We start from the raw sequence: 17,206 nt of genomic DNA, 5'->3' as shown, positions 1-17,206 counted from the left end.
TATTAAAAACGAAATCCCCATGCTGCGCAGAAAAAAGCATGGTGCATGCAAAAAACCTGCAGACTAGCACTGGGAAATGCATGGACCCAGAACACTAAAAAAAGAGTGAGCTTCCCTTCCGTAAAAAAACAGCCATGACTGGCTAGGTAATATACCTGCAGCCAGAACGCAAACAAGCCACATAATCCCAGCAAGAATAATATTGCATGTTGGAAATTTGAGAAAGGGTACTATTCATGGAGGAAGGAGTGCAGATATAAGCATGCATGCACCAAATATGGGGTGAACACAGCAGCAACCTACTAGACTATCCAGTAAAATCACGAAAAGCGAGGAACCATAAAACCTGCTTAGCGCTGGGTGGAACACTAAAAAAAACACTGGAATATCCGTGTGAAAGAGGCAAGGAGAACAATGCTGAAAAGTACTTAACACCCGGTAAGACACCCATTAAAATAAGGAAATGTATGCATTTATTAGAAGCTTACCCCGACAAGGAAATGGGGCAGTCAATAAAAAATGGTTTTATGGAAGTCTTTAGCATCCCGTTCGAAGGCTAGGGGTCCAGATTGATACCATTAAACTTAAAATCAGCAAGAGAAAACATTTCACTGGTAAGAAAGAAATTACAAAAAGAGTTAGATCGAGGGAGAACTGGGGGGCTTTGGGATGTAATGCCTTTCAGTGAATACATATGCTCACCGCTGGGTCTGGTACCCAAAAAGGAGGCTGGGCAATATAGATTAATACACCACCTGTCGTATCCACGGGGCAAGTGTGTAAATGACGTAATACCAAATACAGAACCAGCAGTGTCACACACACTTTGAGGAGGCACTTAGACTTGTCAAAAATGTGGGGAAAATGCATTAATGGCAAAAGTAGATATAGAATCTGCATTCAGACTACTGCCAGTCCATCCCAAGTCACAGCCCTGGTTGGGTTTTACATTTGAGAATAATATGCCTACTTATGGGGTACACAATATCATACACACTATTCAAGCAATTCAGTTCCTTCTTTCAATGGCCTTTGCTGAAAGAAGGACTGGGGGGCCCAGGTGGCCCGTTACCTGGATGATTTCCTACTAATAGGACAGCCAGGAACTACCGAGTGCGGGGAATCTCTGGGAGAAATGATAGAAATGGCAGCCCAATGGGGAATCCCCCTGGCAAAAGATCAAACCACCAACCCAGCAATAAGCTTGACTTTTCTAGGCATTGAGGTAGATACAGCGGCAGGTGAAACCAGGATTCCAGCAGGGAAAAGGGATGAGTTGCTCAAAAATATCAGATCTCTAAGGGGACAAAACAAGGGTACAGTTAAGGAGATATAATCCTTAGCAGGAAGAATCAATTTTGCAGCCAGAGTAATCCCACAAGGGAAAGTGTTTTCAAGGAGTTTGGAAATGAAGACCAGAGGGTGCGCTAAACCCCAACTTCACATAAGGTTAGGGAATGAAGTACAGAAAGATATGCTAATATGGGAAGAGTTACTAGCTAAATTCAACGGGAAAAAATTATGGCGCATGCCATATAACACTGACAGGTAAAGGGTACTTTTTACAGATGCTGCTGGCAGCAAAGGCTTTGGAGCAATACTAGGAAACGCATGGTGTGCAGGGCCATGGCCAGAGGCATGGCACACGCAAGGCCTGGCAAAGAACATAACATTGCTGGAAACCAGACCAATCTGGCTGGCGCTACATATATGGGGCGACAGGCTAGCAAACACAGACCTAATTGCATGCTCAGACAATATGGGTGTGATAGTGACCATAAACAGGAGATCAACTAGATGCCACTTGGTTTCTAGAACACTAAGGGCCATGACCACCATAACTCTGAATATAAATATTGAACTAACAGCTAAGCACATCGCCGGCAAAGATAATAACATTGCAGATGCATTATGTCGCTTTCAGTGGGACACATTTCACCAAATGAGGCCAGAGGCAGACAAAAGCAGGACAGAAGTGCCCAGAGAATGCTGGGAAATACTAGCAGAAATAACCAGAGTTTAATAAAGGCAACACCTGCGCCAACGCCGAACGTCCGGGGTCAAAGCGGGATAACAGCGGAAACAAGCACCTCAGAAACAGGCACTAGCGGGAGCATGCGTGCTAGCAGTTAAACAGACCCTGCAACTGGGTTGTTGTTGCTGGAGCTCGCCAAGAAAGCCTTGGCAAGCAACACAGTAAAACTATATAGTAAGTGTCTGGAAACGGTAGTAAAGATTACATAGAAATCACATGTAGAGCTAATAACAACGAAGGAAATTAATAATTTTCTAGAATGGGCATACAATCAGAAGAAGAAAAAGGAATGGGCAAAGAGGCATCCATAAGCGGTTGCCTATTTGGCAAAAATCCAAGGGGGATCCGATCCAACGCACAGCACAATGATAACTTATGCACTAAAAGGATGGGGGAAGTGTTGGGTGTCCTGACCCACGTTTGAGCTATCATGCTGCAACATTTGGTGCTGTGGGCTTAGAAAATCCAAGATGGCCAAAAAGCCCACAAGTGCGCCAGAATCCAGGAGAACCACGCAGTTTGTGCGCACACCAAAATGGTTACCTCACTTGCCACCCACCAGTGTAAAGAAAGATCTTTGTTAACAAAATCCACTGTTACTGATGTCAAAAAGTTGCTGAGATCGTGGCTCACCAGACCACTTTAAAGATTCAACCCTTTTGTGGGGTTCCACATAACCATTTTACTGTAAGGAGCCCCATCAAAACAATGTTAAGCAAGGATTTACTACCATGTAAGAACCATTCCCGTTTGGAATGCATTAATCCAAGAAAAATCCCAAAAATGGTTGCATTACCAGTACTCACCACTATCAGAAAGCCGGCGTTTTAAAACAACACCAGACATTTGTGTAAAACTGAATAAATGAACCCAAAGCAGGCCAAAGAAAGACTTACTGAGAGGTGGATACAATGTAAAGTTATATTCTGAAGTGACTTGAAGGTTTATAACAAGACTGGCTGAGCTCTGCAGGTCTGCAGCGGCTTAAACTGAAACTGGATTTAAAATTACCAAAAATCGAAATGTGTAAATAAACTGAGGGACAGACTTGTGACTGCCACATAGTTACAGATTTGGGACAGAGACTACCTCATGTGATAGGTAATATGCACATGCAATGACAAACCACTATGTATTTGAGAAGTCTGTATTTGAATCAAATATAGATTTTGTTGGCAAACTGACCAGGGGAGGATCCTCTGACCCATAAAACCTACAGCATCACTCTGACTCACAGTTCCTTCCCCAATCATGGGAGAGGGGAGAATTGGGCCAATGGGCAGTTGAGAGAGGGGCTGGCTAGTGATGCTGCACACACACCCACTTTCAAAACACATAAAAGCAGACAGTCAGGACAGATAGGGACATTCTATTCCATCTGCTGCGGGACGCTCTGCCGGGAAAATCCATACTTTACCTCCATCAACCTCCAGAGAGCCAACATAGAGACTTCAATATATCCACCTTCTTTACTTCAGAATTTGTAGCAGAGAGGTCAACTACAAGCTAAATCCCTCTTTAGCAGGCCTCAAATCATTGCCATTATCACAGCCAGGCGAGCTGTTTGAATTCTTTGCAAGAACTCTTGCCATTTGCCAGAGAGCAGTGTTGTATCCAGAGAGAGACCAGCTGAACCGGAGACCGCTGTATCCGGACCCACAGACCTGATCCGAACCAGAGACCCAGACCAGCAGAGTAGAGCTGACCCAGACGCTGTGCGCAGAGACCGTCCGTGGCGAGTGAAGAAAACCTGACCAGATCCGTGGCGAGGCCCATTTATTTCAAAAATATATTGTGAGTACCTAGCAGAACTGTGCAGAACCAATCTCTTAGTTAAAATAATATAATTCAATCTATTTTAATCTAACCAGAACTGCCTCCTAGAAGTTGTCACCTGTCATTTGCAAAGCTGTCACCTGTCATTTTTTAGCTGCAAGTTTTTCAAATCCGAAAAACAACCTTCACAAAATCGTTCATAACTCCGTAACCGTTTGTGCTAGGAACTTGCAGTAACTTTCCTCTGAAAGCTGGGAATCTTGGCTTTTCAACGAACCTAGAACCGCATTCCAATTCTCTATACATTTGCCGCAATCGCGAAAAACACATTCGAGAATTTTACCGCGATTTGCAATTTCTCCACGTGTGAAAACAGCAGCTTCCTTGCTTTCCTTGCTAAAAATTCGTTTGCCTCTTAAGAACCATCCCTGAATCATTGCTAGAGTGAGCCTGGACTAATATTAACTTGATACCACTCACCCTGAACCTCAAGAGGGAATTAAAAGCATTTTAGCATATTTTTCACTTCATTGCCAGCACATATAAAAGCATTTTGGGCCTGTGTTTCAAACTTCTGTAGTCTAAGCTTGCTGGGGTGAACTGAATTACATTTGATTGCATTTCTGAGAACTGTGTGCTTTCCTTCCATTTCCTTGCATTGCATAAAGGGGGGAGGGGATTGCCAGAGAAAAGTGATTACATTGTTTTGTTGAAATCATATTGAGTATTTTCTGTATTGCATTTTCATTCAACATTACATCCATCTGAACTTATATAAAGCATTCTCTACCACATTATTCTTCTGTTCCTATTCACAAGTGTGCCAGTGCCACACTATCCATTATTGATTACTGCTCAGATTAAGTGTGATATTCAATTATTAATTTATTATAAAGTGTGATATATATATATATCTATTGTTTAAATTATCAAATAAACCTTTTAACTTGCAAAACAGAACTACTTCTTGGCTCAGTGGGGTCAGGGGGATTCCAAGAGAGGGGTGTTATATAGGGGTAGTCATCCAGAACGCATGAACTGGACATAAAGATATATCAATAAGGGTTTTCATTCAGTATTCTAGACTAGGCGTTGACTTAGCTGTAGTGTTGAATTGAATCCTCTTACAGAAGTTAGAGGGCCCACCCATGAACAAGAGGCATCCTTTAAACTTTGAGAAAATCACGATACTACTAACATTGCTGGAAACCGTGTGCTCGCATAAATCTGAGACACAGCTGTGTAAGGCAGCATTTGCTATTGCTTATTTTGGGGCTTTTAGGGTCAGCAAGCTCATTGCATCAAACACTAAGGCCAGCGATGGTTTAGGCATGTTGGAGATCCAGGTAAAAGAGGATTGTATTGCAATAGACGTACAAACATCCAAGACAGCGAACAAAAGGGCAATCACGATTTAACAACAAACTGCCCAGTATGTATCACAAACCAGTACCTTATGTACTGCCCGTGCATTGGGGGGGGGTTCCTGGTACACGAGAATGGCAGGGCACTCAGTCATTTTCAGACAGTACTCAAGAAAACCATTGAAAAGCAGGTTGGGACAGCGTGGCGTACAGGACCCACTCATTCAGAATAGGTGCAGCAACAACCGCATGGCAAGGAGGTTCTTGTGGCTCAGAAAGTGAAAACAAATCGGGGGCTGGAGGTCTGATTGTTATAAAAGATACATAAGGCCAGAACTATTATAACCATATTTTCCTTGACAGAACAAGACGCCCCCCCACCCCGTCAAATCGGCATGGATCGTAGGACATTCATTCATTTTCAGGACAGGGAGATGGTCCGAAGAAACAAAAGACAAACCGGTGTATTTAGAAATACCATCACATCGTGGGGGGGGGGTACAGGGGCATGAAATGGTCTGACATACACGACAGACTGGCGGACCGGGTAGCCTATAGGGAACCACCAGAATTCTTAATTGTACATCTGGGAGGCAACGATTTGGGAGATCAAGGCAGAAAACAGTTGCTGGCAGACATATGCGCATCGCTGGCAGGAATAGCGCACAACTGGAAAGAGACCGGAATGTTCTATTCGGCCATGTTACCCAGAAAAGCAGGGCACCAATTCCTATACAGCAATAGACATAGCCAGGAAAAAGCTTAATAGGGGGGTGGAAAAATTCTGCATCAGGAGGGGAATTCAATTCATCGAACACACTGCAATTTCCCTAGCAGACCTGGAGCTTTTCCAGAAAGACGGGGTGCACCTGTCGGATAAAGGAATGGATCAATTCCACTCTGAAGCCATGAATAATGTAGCCACAATCGGATGCAGGTAGAGTCGTAACTTTTCGGGGAACCCATCCAGGTGTGGCACGGGTCAGGTAGGCGCCCCCTGGTCCCTGTGCCCAAAAGACAACAGTGTTTATCATTGTGTGTTTTGGAATGAATACATTTACCGAAATATGTTTTATGATTATACTTTGTGCAATATAAACCACTGCCTTTTATTGCCAACAACACAACAATGCTTGAAGTCGTCACTGTACAGCACTGGGGTCAGTCAGCTCTGGGCTCCACAGATTATTTCCATTGACACCTCGGCTTCCTTGCTGGTGTGGCATTTCCCTGCCTGGGGGGCCGCGGCTGAACCGTTCCTCCTGCCCCTCTCCTCACCTCCGCTGGCTGCCAGCGAGGGGGGCGCTTGTGTTCGGTTTGCAGAGCAGGGCTCCCTCAGGGACCCGGCGGCTCTTCCTCTCGCCTGAGTGTAAACAAGCCGTGTAGGCAGGCAAGCGGGGACCGGTGTCCTCCGCGCTCAGCCCTGGCCACCGCTGCCCAGCCACCCCCGCCCGGGCGGAGAAGGAGAGGGAGGGGGTGTGCACCCCAGGGGAGCCCTCCACCAGACGTGCAGCCCACCCTTGCCTGCCAGGGCAGAGGCAATGAGGCACACCACTTTGTAAATTGCCTCTGTTAGCAGCAAACCACACCGCCGAGGGAAACGACGCCTCTTCGCCCGCAGGAGACGTTCTGTGTTTTGTTTTTTTACAAACGTGTGTTTTCAGAAAAAGTCACTTCCAAACGAAATGTGCAGCGCTTGCAAATAATCCATGTGCCATTGTTTGCTATGAAATGAATGGCGGAGCCCCCCAAACCCCACGGCTCGCTCACCTCTCTGGAGAGGGGGGGCATGTGTCTCTATTCATCAGAGGAAGGGTTGCTGGTCCCCACAGCTCCTTCTTAGGGTGGGGGCGCTTTTCCGGGAAGCGCACCTGAGGCTGGGGAAGACCATCCTGTCGGCTGCTGGCTTGCCGATGCCGATCTCAGGCCGACCACCTATTGGATACAGGGTCTGGGGGGCTCCACGCATATTGCGGAATTGGTGGCTGGGGCGCCCGCCCGCCAGCCCAGGCTGCCGGGGTGACTGAGGGCTGTGCTGCTGTCTCGAGCTGCTGGTCTCCACGGCGGCGGCGCCTGTGCACAGACACACACGCACGCCACACTCACAGACGGGGCCCCGGAGAGTGGAGACGCTCGTCCTTGAACACCTCCGCACCTGCACCCTAATCTCGCCTGCACCAGGCTCGCCGCGGGGAGGGGTTGCGGCTGCTTTGACATTGCGCTTTGCTGGGGGGGGGGGCGGTGCAGCCCGGGGTGCTGCTGGTCACCGCTGTGCACCCTCCACCCCCCTTTCGGAGCATCTCTTTGGACTGCTGCGCCCCTCCCCCTGTCATTTCGGCGGCGCTTCCAGCCAGCTGGAGCACACTCCCCTCCTCGGCTGCCCCTGCGCGTCTGCAGGTTCCTCTTGTTGTCCTTCTGGGGTTGCAGCTGGCAGCCGGTGCCCTTGGCCAGGAGTGGGACAGTATCCCACGTGCACCCTCTGGCTTTGGACCCGGTACGATGTGGATCTGGTCGCCTGTGCGCCTTTGAGGATTTCGGATAGTCCTGCACACCTTGGCTCTCCTTCCAGCACCCCACCCCTTGCACACCGGGACTGTGTGCACCCCCCCAGCCCCCAACCCACCGCCTTCCTTGATGAGCTTGGATCTGACTGCTGCCTGGGACAAGTGCCTCACCGTGGATCTGGGTCCGGGGCCCGTTCTGTTTTGAAAGTTGCAGTGGTGTTCGCCGTGCCCACCCCCGACCACCTCCAAGGCACTCCTCCTGCACCTGCCTTGCCCTCATCGCCTCTCTCCGCGTTTGGTGCCGCGTTCTTGTTCGCAGGTTGGCTGCGGGCCCCATGTAGCCTGCCTGTGCATTGCGCACTCGGCTGCAGTTTCGAGTCGAACTTTGGCCCCTGCCTCTTCTAGATCTGGCGGCAGCTTTGGGGAGGGAGCCCCGATGATGATGAGGCCGATGGTGAGCGCCCTGCCCGGGGGCCGATCATCCCTCAGCCCCGCCGCCCTGTCCCGCAGCCTGTCCCGGCTGCGGGAGTACCGCACCCGCTCCCGCATCATGCTGTCGCTCGGCGTCTCGCAGATGGTGCTCGGGTGCCTCATCGTCGCCGTCAGCTTCGCGGCGCTGGCGCTCACCACCTCGGCGCGGGTGCGACACTCCTGCCCCTTCTGGGCCGGCTTCTCGGTAAGTGGCAGTCAGGCCCTCGCCGCCTAGGCAGGGCGCTGCAGCGAGTGGTACTCCAGTAACATGTTTATATGTGTGTGTACTTGTTCAAGTGGCGGTGGTGTTGTACTAGAATAATGCATGTTGAAGTTCCAGGTGCCTGTGCAAGCCCCTGGAAACAGCCACGCTGTGTTCGTGTATCCTGATGTCAGTGGTCCAGTGGCACGTGTCTCTGTGTTCCTGTCATCTGCACGCGCAGCGCTTATGCGTTGGGCACATCTGACTCCATTTCAAGCCCTTGGGTTACTGGGTGAAATGCAGGTGGCCCCTGCGTGGTCTGATGAGCTAGTGTGTCAGTGAGTTCCACAGCAGCCTCTCTGGCCTCCCCGGGAGCTCAGGCATGGCTCTGGTGTGTTCTTTATGTTGTAAGCTGTTTTTTTATAGCGCTTATGCCACCATTATGCAGCGAATGACAGGTTTAATGATGGGGGGGGGCGGGGGTCTGGGTGTGGAGTAGTAGTGCTGGCTTGTAGCGCCGTGCGTTCGTGTTTCTGTGCGCATGCTGTGGCACGGTGGCTGGACACCTCTCCCTGCTTGCTGGTCCAGTGTGCTATGCCAGCATGCCCTGCCTTTGCACTGACTTCCCTTGAAGGACACACGCACCCCCACGGGATGCGGCCACGCGTGTTTAGTTCCCAGAATTGTCAGTCATGATCGCTGAGGGGGGGGGGGAAGGGGCAGGTGTCTCCAGGCATCTGTCGCCCCTTAGATCCTCCACTCCCGCCTTGGCACCCTACTTCTCTGCACGCACAGATCTCTCCGCAGAACACGTACCAGGGAAGGAGGGGGGGGGGGACGGGGAACAGTGGACACCCTTCCAAAGGTCAAGGAGTAGACACGTGCCCCGGTGCCTTCAGCTGAGGCACAGAGGTGGATGAGGATGGTGGTGGATAGGGGCCAGGGCTGGATGGCTTAGGGCAGAGCAGAAGAGGGCCCTGATTAGAAAAGTACATTGTTATATCTAATCACATTGTGTGTGATACTAGTCCCTGGCATGTCTTTTTCTGCCAGCAGAAGTTGCAGGTGTTCACTCCCTCACATGCACTGGGCACTACTTGTGTACCCTTGAAATGGTTGGCCTGGGGTTTTGGGGGGATATGCATATGCTGGGTGGCCGAGTTGTTACCCTGCAGGTGGTCGCATACAGGCGTCAGGGCCTTTCTTACATATTACCTGAAATGGGCCCTCACTCCTTGAGGCCCACCTGCCAGTCTGACAAAGTTTAATAACGTTTCTTTGAGTGATCTTTTTGGGGGTTCGGCTCCCCTGCTGGCAGCCTTCCTTTCCTCTGCCGTGCAGATGACAATAAACCGGTGGCTTCATAATGTGTAGCCAAGTTGCTCCTCATGTAGGATTATGCAACAGAAGGAACACAGAAGCTGGCGGGATGCTCATTTCCCATAAGAGAGCATCAGCCCGCAAACCGAAGGGCTTTGCACGTTAAATGTGTCTTTGCTGACTAAAGAGAGACCTCTCCAAAAGGTGTTCAATGATCAGGAACATGTGATGTCAGCCTCAGCTCTTTGGTGTGGAGCAGGGAATACGCTAGAAGATGAAAGAAGTTCAACGTAGGGCTCGCCCGGGCCATCACGCATTGCGATGCACTTTAGGGAACATACTCTCTATTAGTACCCGGCGGGGGCGTGGCTTTGTCCTCCCAGCCAATGGGAAGGCTCAGAGCGGTGGTGTACCATATGGTAATCCCGCCACTCTGAGCTTCCTCAGGGCTAAAGGCCGCCATCTCCCCCGCTGGGAAACAAGGTAAGTGCCCCCCCCCAGGTTCCCCCACCCCACTTTGCAACAGATTTCAATCCCTCCACTTACCTTCTCATTTCTAGTCCCGCGCAGGGAACAATAGTGTGCTCGGCGCATCTGCTCCCGATCTGTGACACACTGCCATGGAAAGGAAGAAGGGGCTATGTAGTCACTTCTCCCCGTTCCAGGGTGGCCATCTTTTTTTCTTTTTTTTTCTTTTCAGTTGTGAAACGCCAATATCAATGACACCCCCCAGCTGGGGCCTTATTGCTTAATTATATTCTATGCGCCACACAAATGCCTGCCCCAACAAAAGTCCTTTATCTATATTGCACTGAATGTAATCTTCCCATTCTCTATACTGTATTGATTGTGGAATCTGATTGGTGCTGCATAGATACAAAACTGCACAAACTGCAAAACCCTGGTGTTGCAAAAACACATGCACCATTTTCCACAGCCCTTTTGCATTTGCAAAGTTTAAGTGACGCCAGATCAATGCATTTTTGTTGTTAAAACCTTTAGGCAGGTTTTCCCAGGTGTAGGCAAATGGACCCCATGCATCTTCTGCTGGCCCTGGAGCAGCCGGTTCACTGAAAGGCTCCAGATGCTAAGCCTCCACATTAGAGGCTGCTGCACTCCGAGCGTGGAAACACAGCTCCTTCAGATGCCGAGTCATCCTCTTGAGCCAGGACTGCACAAAGATTTTCAGGAGCGGCTAAAACCGCACCATGGAAGTGGCCGTGCACAGAGGTTTGCTGGGGATTGCACATGGCACCAAAAGCCAGGCCTGCACTTTAAAATGCCTTGGCACAGAGGCTAGTCGCAGTCTGCTTAGACGTGCACCAGTGCGTGAGCCTGCACTGTGGTGAGGTGAATAGATGTGGCATATGTGTTTGCATCCTAAGGGTGGCTGCAGACAGCGGTTTGATTTGATCAAACAGGCAAACCAGAGGCTAACCCCACACACTGGATGTAGTTACATACAGAAGGTGGTGAAAGTTCACATTGGAGGGAGGTGAGTGCAACACATGAACATGCGCAAGCCTCTGAGCTTTTCCCCTAAAGATGGCAGCACAAAAGATATGTTATGTGGTCTTGTACCACGCACGACTGACACTAGTGTAGAAGAGGTGCCAAGCTCAATTCGCACTCCACCCGCCCATATTTTGAAGTACCAGGAACGTTCACACCAAACTATGTGATGTATGATGAGCAGATAAACCAGCAGAGAGCCGCAGTTGGGCTCTGTCCCGTACCTATCAGAATAACAGCATCTATTGAAGTACCGACACCTAAGAAAACCTGTACAGTAAGGTACCCACTGAGAAAACCATATTGACAAATGAGACAGAGTGACGATTGTCAGAATGTAATACCCGAAGAAACTAAGAAGATACTGAAGGAAGACAAATGATGATGTCATAAGAACCTGGACTGACTCACAAACAGAAGATACAACGACCTGAGAATGATGACAAACAAGACGAAACACCATGGATAAGTGACAGCCTAAGCCTAAAGTGAAACAATTGATGCCAAGATGTCAGAAACGTATGCCATATGCACGATGAAGATATTTCGTTAGTTTAAACATGTACATATGCACAGTAACCGCAAGAAGCACAGACATTGTGAGGCTTGCTGATGCTTAGTAGTAAGATAGATTGCAGCAAGCACTACGTGTACATATCTATCTCAAGAAAGCACTTTATTTAAGTATACTTCCACTACGCACAAGAGCAGAATCAACCAAAGGTTACTAAATGTCTCAAGAGGAGAGTTTCGCAGCAAACAAATTGAGAATTAAAGACAGAGAGAAACACAGACGAAGGTAACCATGCCAAGAAGCCATGGTCGTATCAGCTGAAATAGACCAACAGTGGATACAATTAATGAGAAGAACAGAGTATCCTGTTCAGGAAAGGTCAAGATAAGCCACAGATGGCAGACGGCTGGCAGAATTAAATTAAATATATGAAATTACACAACGGAAAGGACGATTTCACGGTGTCAGAATTACATGACCAGACCAGCAGGAAGGGATGATACTTTCAAACCTACGCATGGACCTTTGCCATGCCTAGATGCCTTAACTTTCCCAGACCAAAAGCAGACTCGAGGCCAACCACAAAGAAATAATTGACACATGACCATTAAGGTGATGATTGATTGTAACAATAATTGGAGGGAAGCTGGGGTGCAGACGAGCTCCCTGCACCTGGATGGCTATTCTGCATGCTGCTAAGCCCAAGTGGAAAAGTATGAGTGGGGTTGATGCCAACCCAATCATAGTGGACCGTGTAATCTGGTCGGCTATTCTGCATGCTGCTAAACCCAAGTGGAAAAGTATGAGTGGGGTTGATGCCAACCCAATCATAGTGGACCGTGTAATCTAGGGTCTTATAGTTAGCAGAACCAATAAAATGTCATACTTTCAGGGAAGTTTACAGTAGTCATTTTGAAGGAAGGGCTTAGTTGCCCCACCTGACATTCTTCATCCAATCCCCTTTCCCTGTTAGCATATATAGATATAGTGCCTATTTTAAAGTTACCTTCCTAGAACCAATTGAGTTGCATGCTAAGTTTGAAGAGTTACACATCAGTGATGACAAGTTTTTGGTATAAATGTTGTGTTTTAAAAAAAAAAAGAATTAGAGTTGAAGCGAGAAGGAAGATGGAGCGGTTGCTGATGTTCATGAACTCCATGTTTTTTGTACTTGTCATTAAACGGACTCCCTTTGCCAAACCATTGAGTTGTCATTATTGATTTAGTGCAAGAGTATGAATCTGCAACCCCATCCATCTCACGGGTGCGGCTAATCATCTTAAAGTGCTGTTTGGAAACCCCAGTCCTATGGTCCGGTTGGGGTCCATCGAGCACACTTGCGTGCTCTCTTAGTGCTCTGTCGGATCTGTAGTGGGAAGGGTTTGGTGGTTTGTTAGTGGGATTGAGAGGGAGAAGATCAAGAGAGCTTTCGTGTGCTGTTGGCAGCTTCAGTTCGGAGAAAACCGGTCACTGAGCATTGGTATGTTTTTGGTTGGTAGCCGTCATGTACTATTTCTTACTCCAACCATCCAGCTAAGTGCATTTGATATTTATGGGAGGGTGGTGGACGCATGTTTTTAGGTGTGACTGCATTGACTTATGTGCCCTCTTTAAGCCTGTTCCCTCGGTCCATGTATCCCAACCAAGGTGTGACTGTATGGACTGTTGTGCCCTTATTAAGCCCTTTTCCCTCTAGACAAGCATCCCAAGTCTAGGTGCCTCTGCACTGACTGTTCTACCCCTTTCCAGGCTAAACACAGACATCTCCACCCAGCCGGGCGCGCACATTAGAACCAGAAGGAAAAGAAAGTAAAACAAAAGAACCGTGAGGGTTTACCACCCCCGGTTCAACAATTCAACAATCCAACCATCAACAACCATTACCAAAAGAACACCCAGACATCTCTACCGAGCAGGAAGTGCACATCAGAACCACAAGGCATACATTTGTTTTCAAAAATTGATTAGCAGAGTTTCCTAATTAACATTTTTTTGATTAGCAAACAGACCCATTTGATTAGCAATTTTGTACTAATATTGTTCATGTCATCAGAAGCTGTTAGTACCGAGACATGAAATGATCAACAATACAGCAGTTTTGCATACCGCTGAAATAAGACATAAGCTAGAAGAGTCAGGCCTTGCAAATTCTTTAAAATTCAGCTAGACCTGCTGGTCGGGTAACTTAGTTTCCCTATTCAACCTAAGAGAAATGCACTTGACCCATAGCAATGGAGGACAACAAATTTAAAATGTGATTAGTGTACAATGGTGCATGTCACTACAAACCCACTTTGTTTGGCACAGTGATGCCACCCAGAGGCCAGCAAGGCACAGTGAAACTTTTGTTTGACATTTACTGCAAACAAAGTAAATGTTAAATAAAAGTTACAAACGTCTCTTGCAAATGCTACTGGCCCGTCATGTAAATGTACTCTACTATGCGAGTGGGTGAAAAGACTTTGTGAGCCACAGATAAAATGTAAAAGGTTAGCTGCATGGATGGACACAAATAAACAGGTGTGATAAAAAGGCTCTGAAAACAGTTTGGCCAGCTGTCTCCTGCAGGTGATAATATATAATGCAGTCATAATCATTAAGCAAAGCGAGCTCTGGAGGCCAACTACAGTGTTTGGTATTACAATAGATCTGTAGATGTACAGATTGGATGGGACTATTGATCACTACTTTGTGTAAGCATTTAGTTTGCTTTGTTTATTTATGTATGAGGAAAGAAAGACTTAGAGTGGATTGCGTATCAGGCAGAGAACTGGGCAAACAAGATGGAATATTGTAGTTTGTAGTCATCTCAATTTCAGGGTACCTGGCATAAAGCAACTGGTTGACAAAATAGAATGTCAAGCGGTATGCAAAGGAGTATGGGTTCACACATGGGTTGAGCACCAGTTACAAGATGTATGCAACCGGCAGGTAACAGAACTAGGTTTGCCCTCAAAAGCATTCGATCATGTGATCATGTACATTTTCAAAAGTTTTCCCTTGCCAATATGATGCATCTTCCCCAACAAAATGAAATATAGTTGACAATGGAATTTAGATACACTACCCTAAATTTTACTGTAAAGCATGGAGATGATGCAATGTTTTACAGTATCAATACTTTAATCACGCATTATCTAACAACCTACATTTTAGGAATGGAATTTCAGGACTGTCTTTTAAATAAAATATAAAGTTGACACATACTAGTCTTTGCCAGACAGAATATATAGAAAGCTTAATAAAAGTTGCATCCCGATTATTTCTGGTTTGCAATTATTTGAAAAATAAATTCTTGCCTAGCAATCCCAAACATGCCTTTGGCACTAAAAAGGGAGGAGATGATTATTGCTGCACTTTCTCTTCATTAGGACTTCAAGTGGACAGAGAAAAGAGGGGGAAGAGAGCACAGAGGGGGAAGAGAGCACAGAGGACAAGAGAGGAATGCAGGGCGAGCTGTGCTTTCATTGACGAGGGCAACTTAAATAGCTATCTTTGCTACACATGTGTCCATTTGATTAGCAAACTGACAAAATTGCATAGCAGATTGCTATGCAACACCACTTATTTTATGCCTTGGAACCAGAAGACAAACACCACAAAAAAGGAAAGAACTGTGAGGGTTTCCCACTTCGGATCAACAGTTCAACAATCCTTCAATCAACAACACCAAGCAAAAGGACCTCCAGGATTAATAACAAAACCTCATAGGATCAAAATATCATGCCTCAATAAACACCACAAATACAGACCCCATCAGGATGAATGCAACACAATAACTAATAAGCCATCCCAACATGACCTCCACCATGGCCAATATTCCAAACAGAATAAGGGAAACATTTGAATCCATCACATTCCACAGCCCCTACATCACCAAATACTGGAACAACGGATGGGTAATATACCACCCGGAATGAACCAAAACCAACCAGTCCCGCCATAAATCTTATCGGTCTGCTCGACGAAGAGACTGACTAACAAAGAATCACCCTGCCCAATAGGCTCAACTAGGGAAATCCCACCTGGAACGGAAACCCAACCAACAACACACCGGGCAGAACAAACAACACAAACAATAACCCAAAAGGAAGACCAAACAAACTACACTGCAGCCTCTTCAATGTTAGATCCATGGCAAAACACTCAACAGAAATCCATGACCTCTTAAGCGAAGGAGGCACAGACATGCCTTTTCTCACAGAAACCTGGCTATCAGACAACTATAAAGCCATCACGAATGAAGCAATACTGAACAATTGTAAAATAATACACGCCAACAGGGAAAACTGAAGGGAAAGAGGAATCGCAATTATACACAAAGAACATGTCAGAGCATCTTGAATCGTCACAACCAACGCAGAAGACTATGAATCCCTCCTCATCAAGATAGAACTCAATGACCAATCCAACATAATATTCCTCCTGATCTATAGACCACCTTCCTACAACCCTAACTTTGCAACAAAACTAGAGGATGATGCCGCCATATTAACCACCCACCACGATAACCTTGTCATACTGGGAGACTTCAACACGTGGTTCGTAAAGAAAATGAGTCCACAGCAAACTCACTCTGCGCACTCCTGGAAACTTTGCATTTCAAGCAAATAGTAAAGAGATTGTCATGGGTACCAGCAGGTAGTTGGGGCAAGCTGGGTGGAGGCTTGGCAGGCCAAGCATAGGCACACAAAAAGCCCATAGCAGATACCCTCACTGATTTCCTTGCAAGTGTTTGTAGGAACTTCCTGGTTACCGCTTCCTGTTGCCAAACAGGAAGTGCATGACAATTCATGAACTCTCTAGTGTTTGTGTGTGGCTGACTATATAAGCCACACCCAAGATTCTTCCAGTGCTTCGTGTTGCTTACTGTGAGCTGCATCAGCAACACACTTGCCGTGCTCTGGATCAGACAGCTTCTGCTTACCTGCTCTGGATCATCCTGCTTCAGCTTACCTGCTCCGGATCATCCTGCTTCAGCTTACCTGCTCCGGATCATCCTACTTCAGCTTACCTGCTCCGGAACATCCTACTTCTGTTTACCTGCTCTCGAACCTTCCGCTTCATCTTACCTGCTCTGGATCATCCTGCTTCAGTTTACCTGCTCCGGAACTTTCTGCTTCTGCTTCCAGGTACTCCGGGCTTTCTCCACGCCGCAGCTATCGCCGGTCAAGAGGGGACTTCAACACCGGCACCTGTAAGAACAAAGAAGAACAGCGTTAGCATGCGCACTTCAATAACGCTGCGCATACTCACTGAATCTTCCCGCAACGCTGGAATCCAGGTCAGTTGTACGAGCGCACAAACCCCTGCAAAAGAAAGAAGAGACAGTAGTCATTACGCTCGCCCCAATAATGCGGAGACTATTGCACTGCACTCTCTCTCATAACGCAGTACATACTTACCAAAGCCTCGGTGCAAACTTACCAGACCACCAAGTCTCCGGTAACCCTGAACCCAGACTCGAGCCGCTAATATCACATAATCCACTCCTGCAAGGGAAAAGGG

At 47.3% G+C, this 17,206-nt stretch overlaps 1 protein-coding gene across 1 annotated transcript in view; it reads left to right on the top strand.

Annotated features, from left to right (window-relative positions):
- Positions 1–6,577: 6,577 nt before the first annotated feature.
- Positions 6,578–17,206, top strand: part of ENTREP2 (endosomal transmembrane epsin interactor 2) — a 1,566,028-nt gene continuing 1,555,399 nt past the window's right edge. The window contains exon 1 of the mRNA XM_069624928.1: positions 6,578–8,355. Within this exon, the coding sequence (XP_069481029.1) occupies positions 8,116–8,355 (240 nt within the window). The 5' untranslated portion in view covers positions 6,578–8,115. The remainder of the gene's footprint in view (positions 8,356–17,206) is intronic.

Source organism: Ambystoma mexicanum, chromosome 11, assembly GCF_040938575.1.
Source record: "Ambystoma mexicanum isolate Mex_15411 chromosome 11, UKY_AmexF1_1, whole genome shotgun sequence".
Lineage (NCBI taxonomy): Eukaryota > Metazoa > Chordata > Amphibia > Caudata > Ambystomatidae > Ambystoma > Ambystoma mexicanum.
The sequence above is the reverse complement of the archived record's forward strand: the minus strand, read 5'-3'. Positions and strand labels throughout refer to the sequence as shown.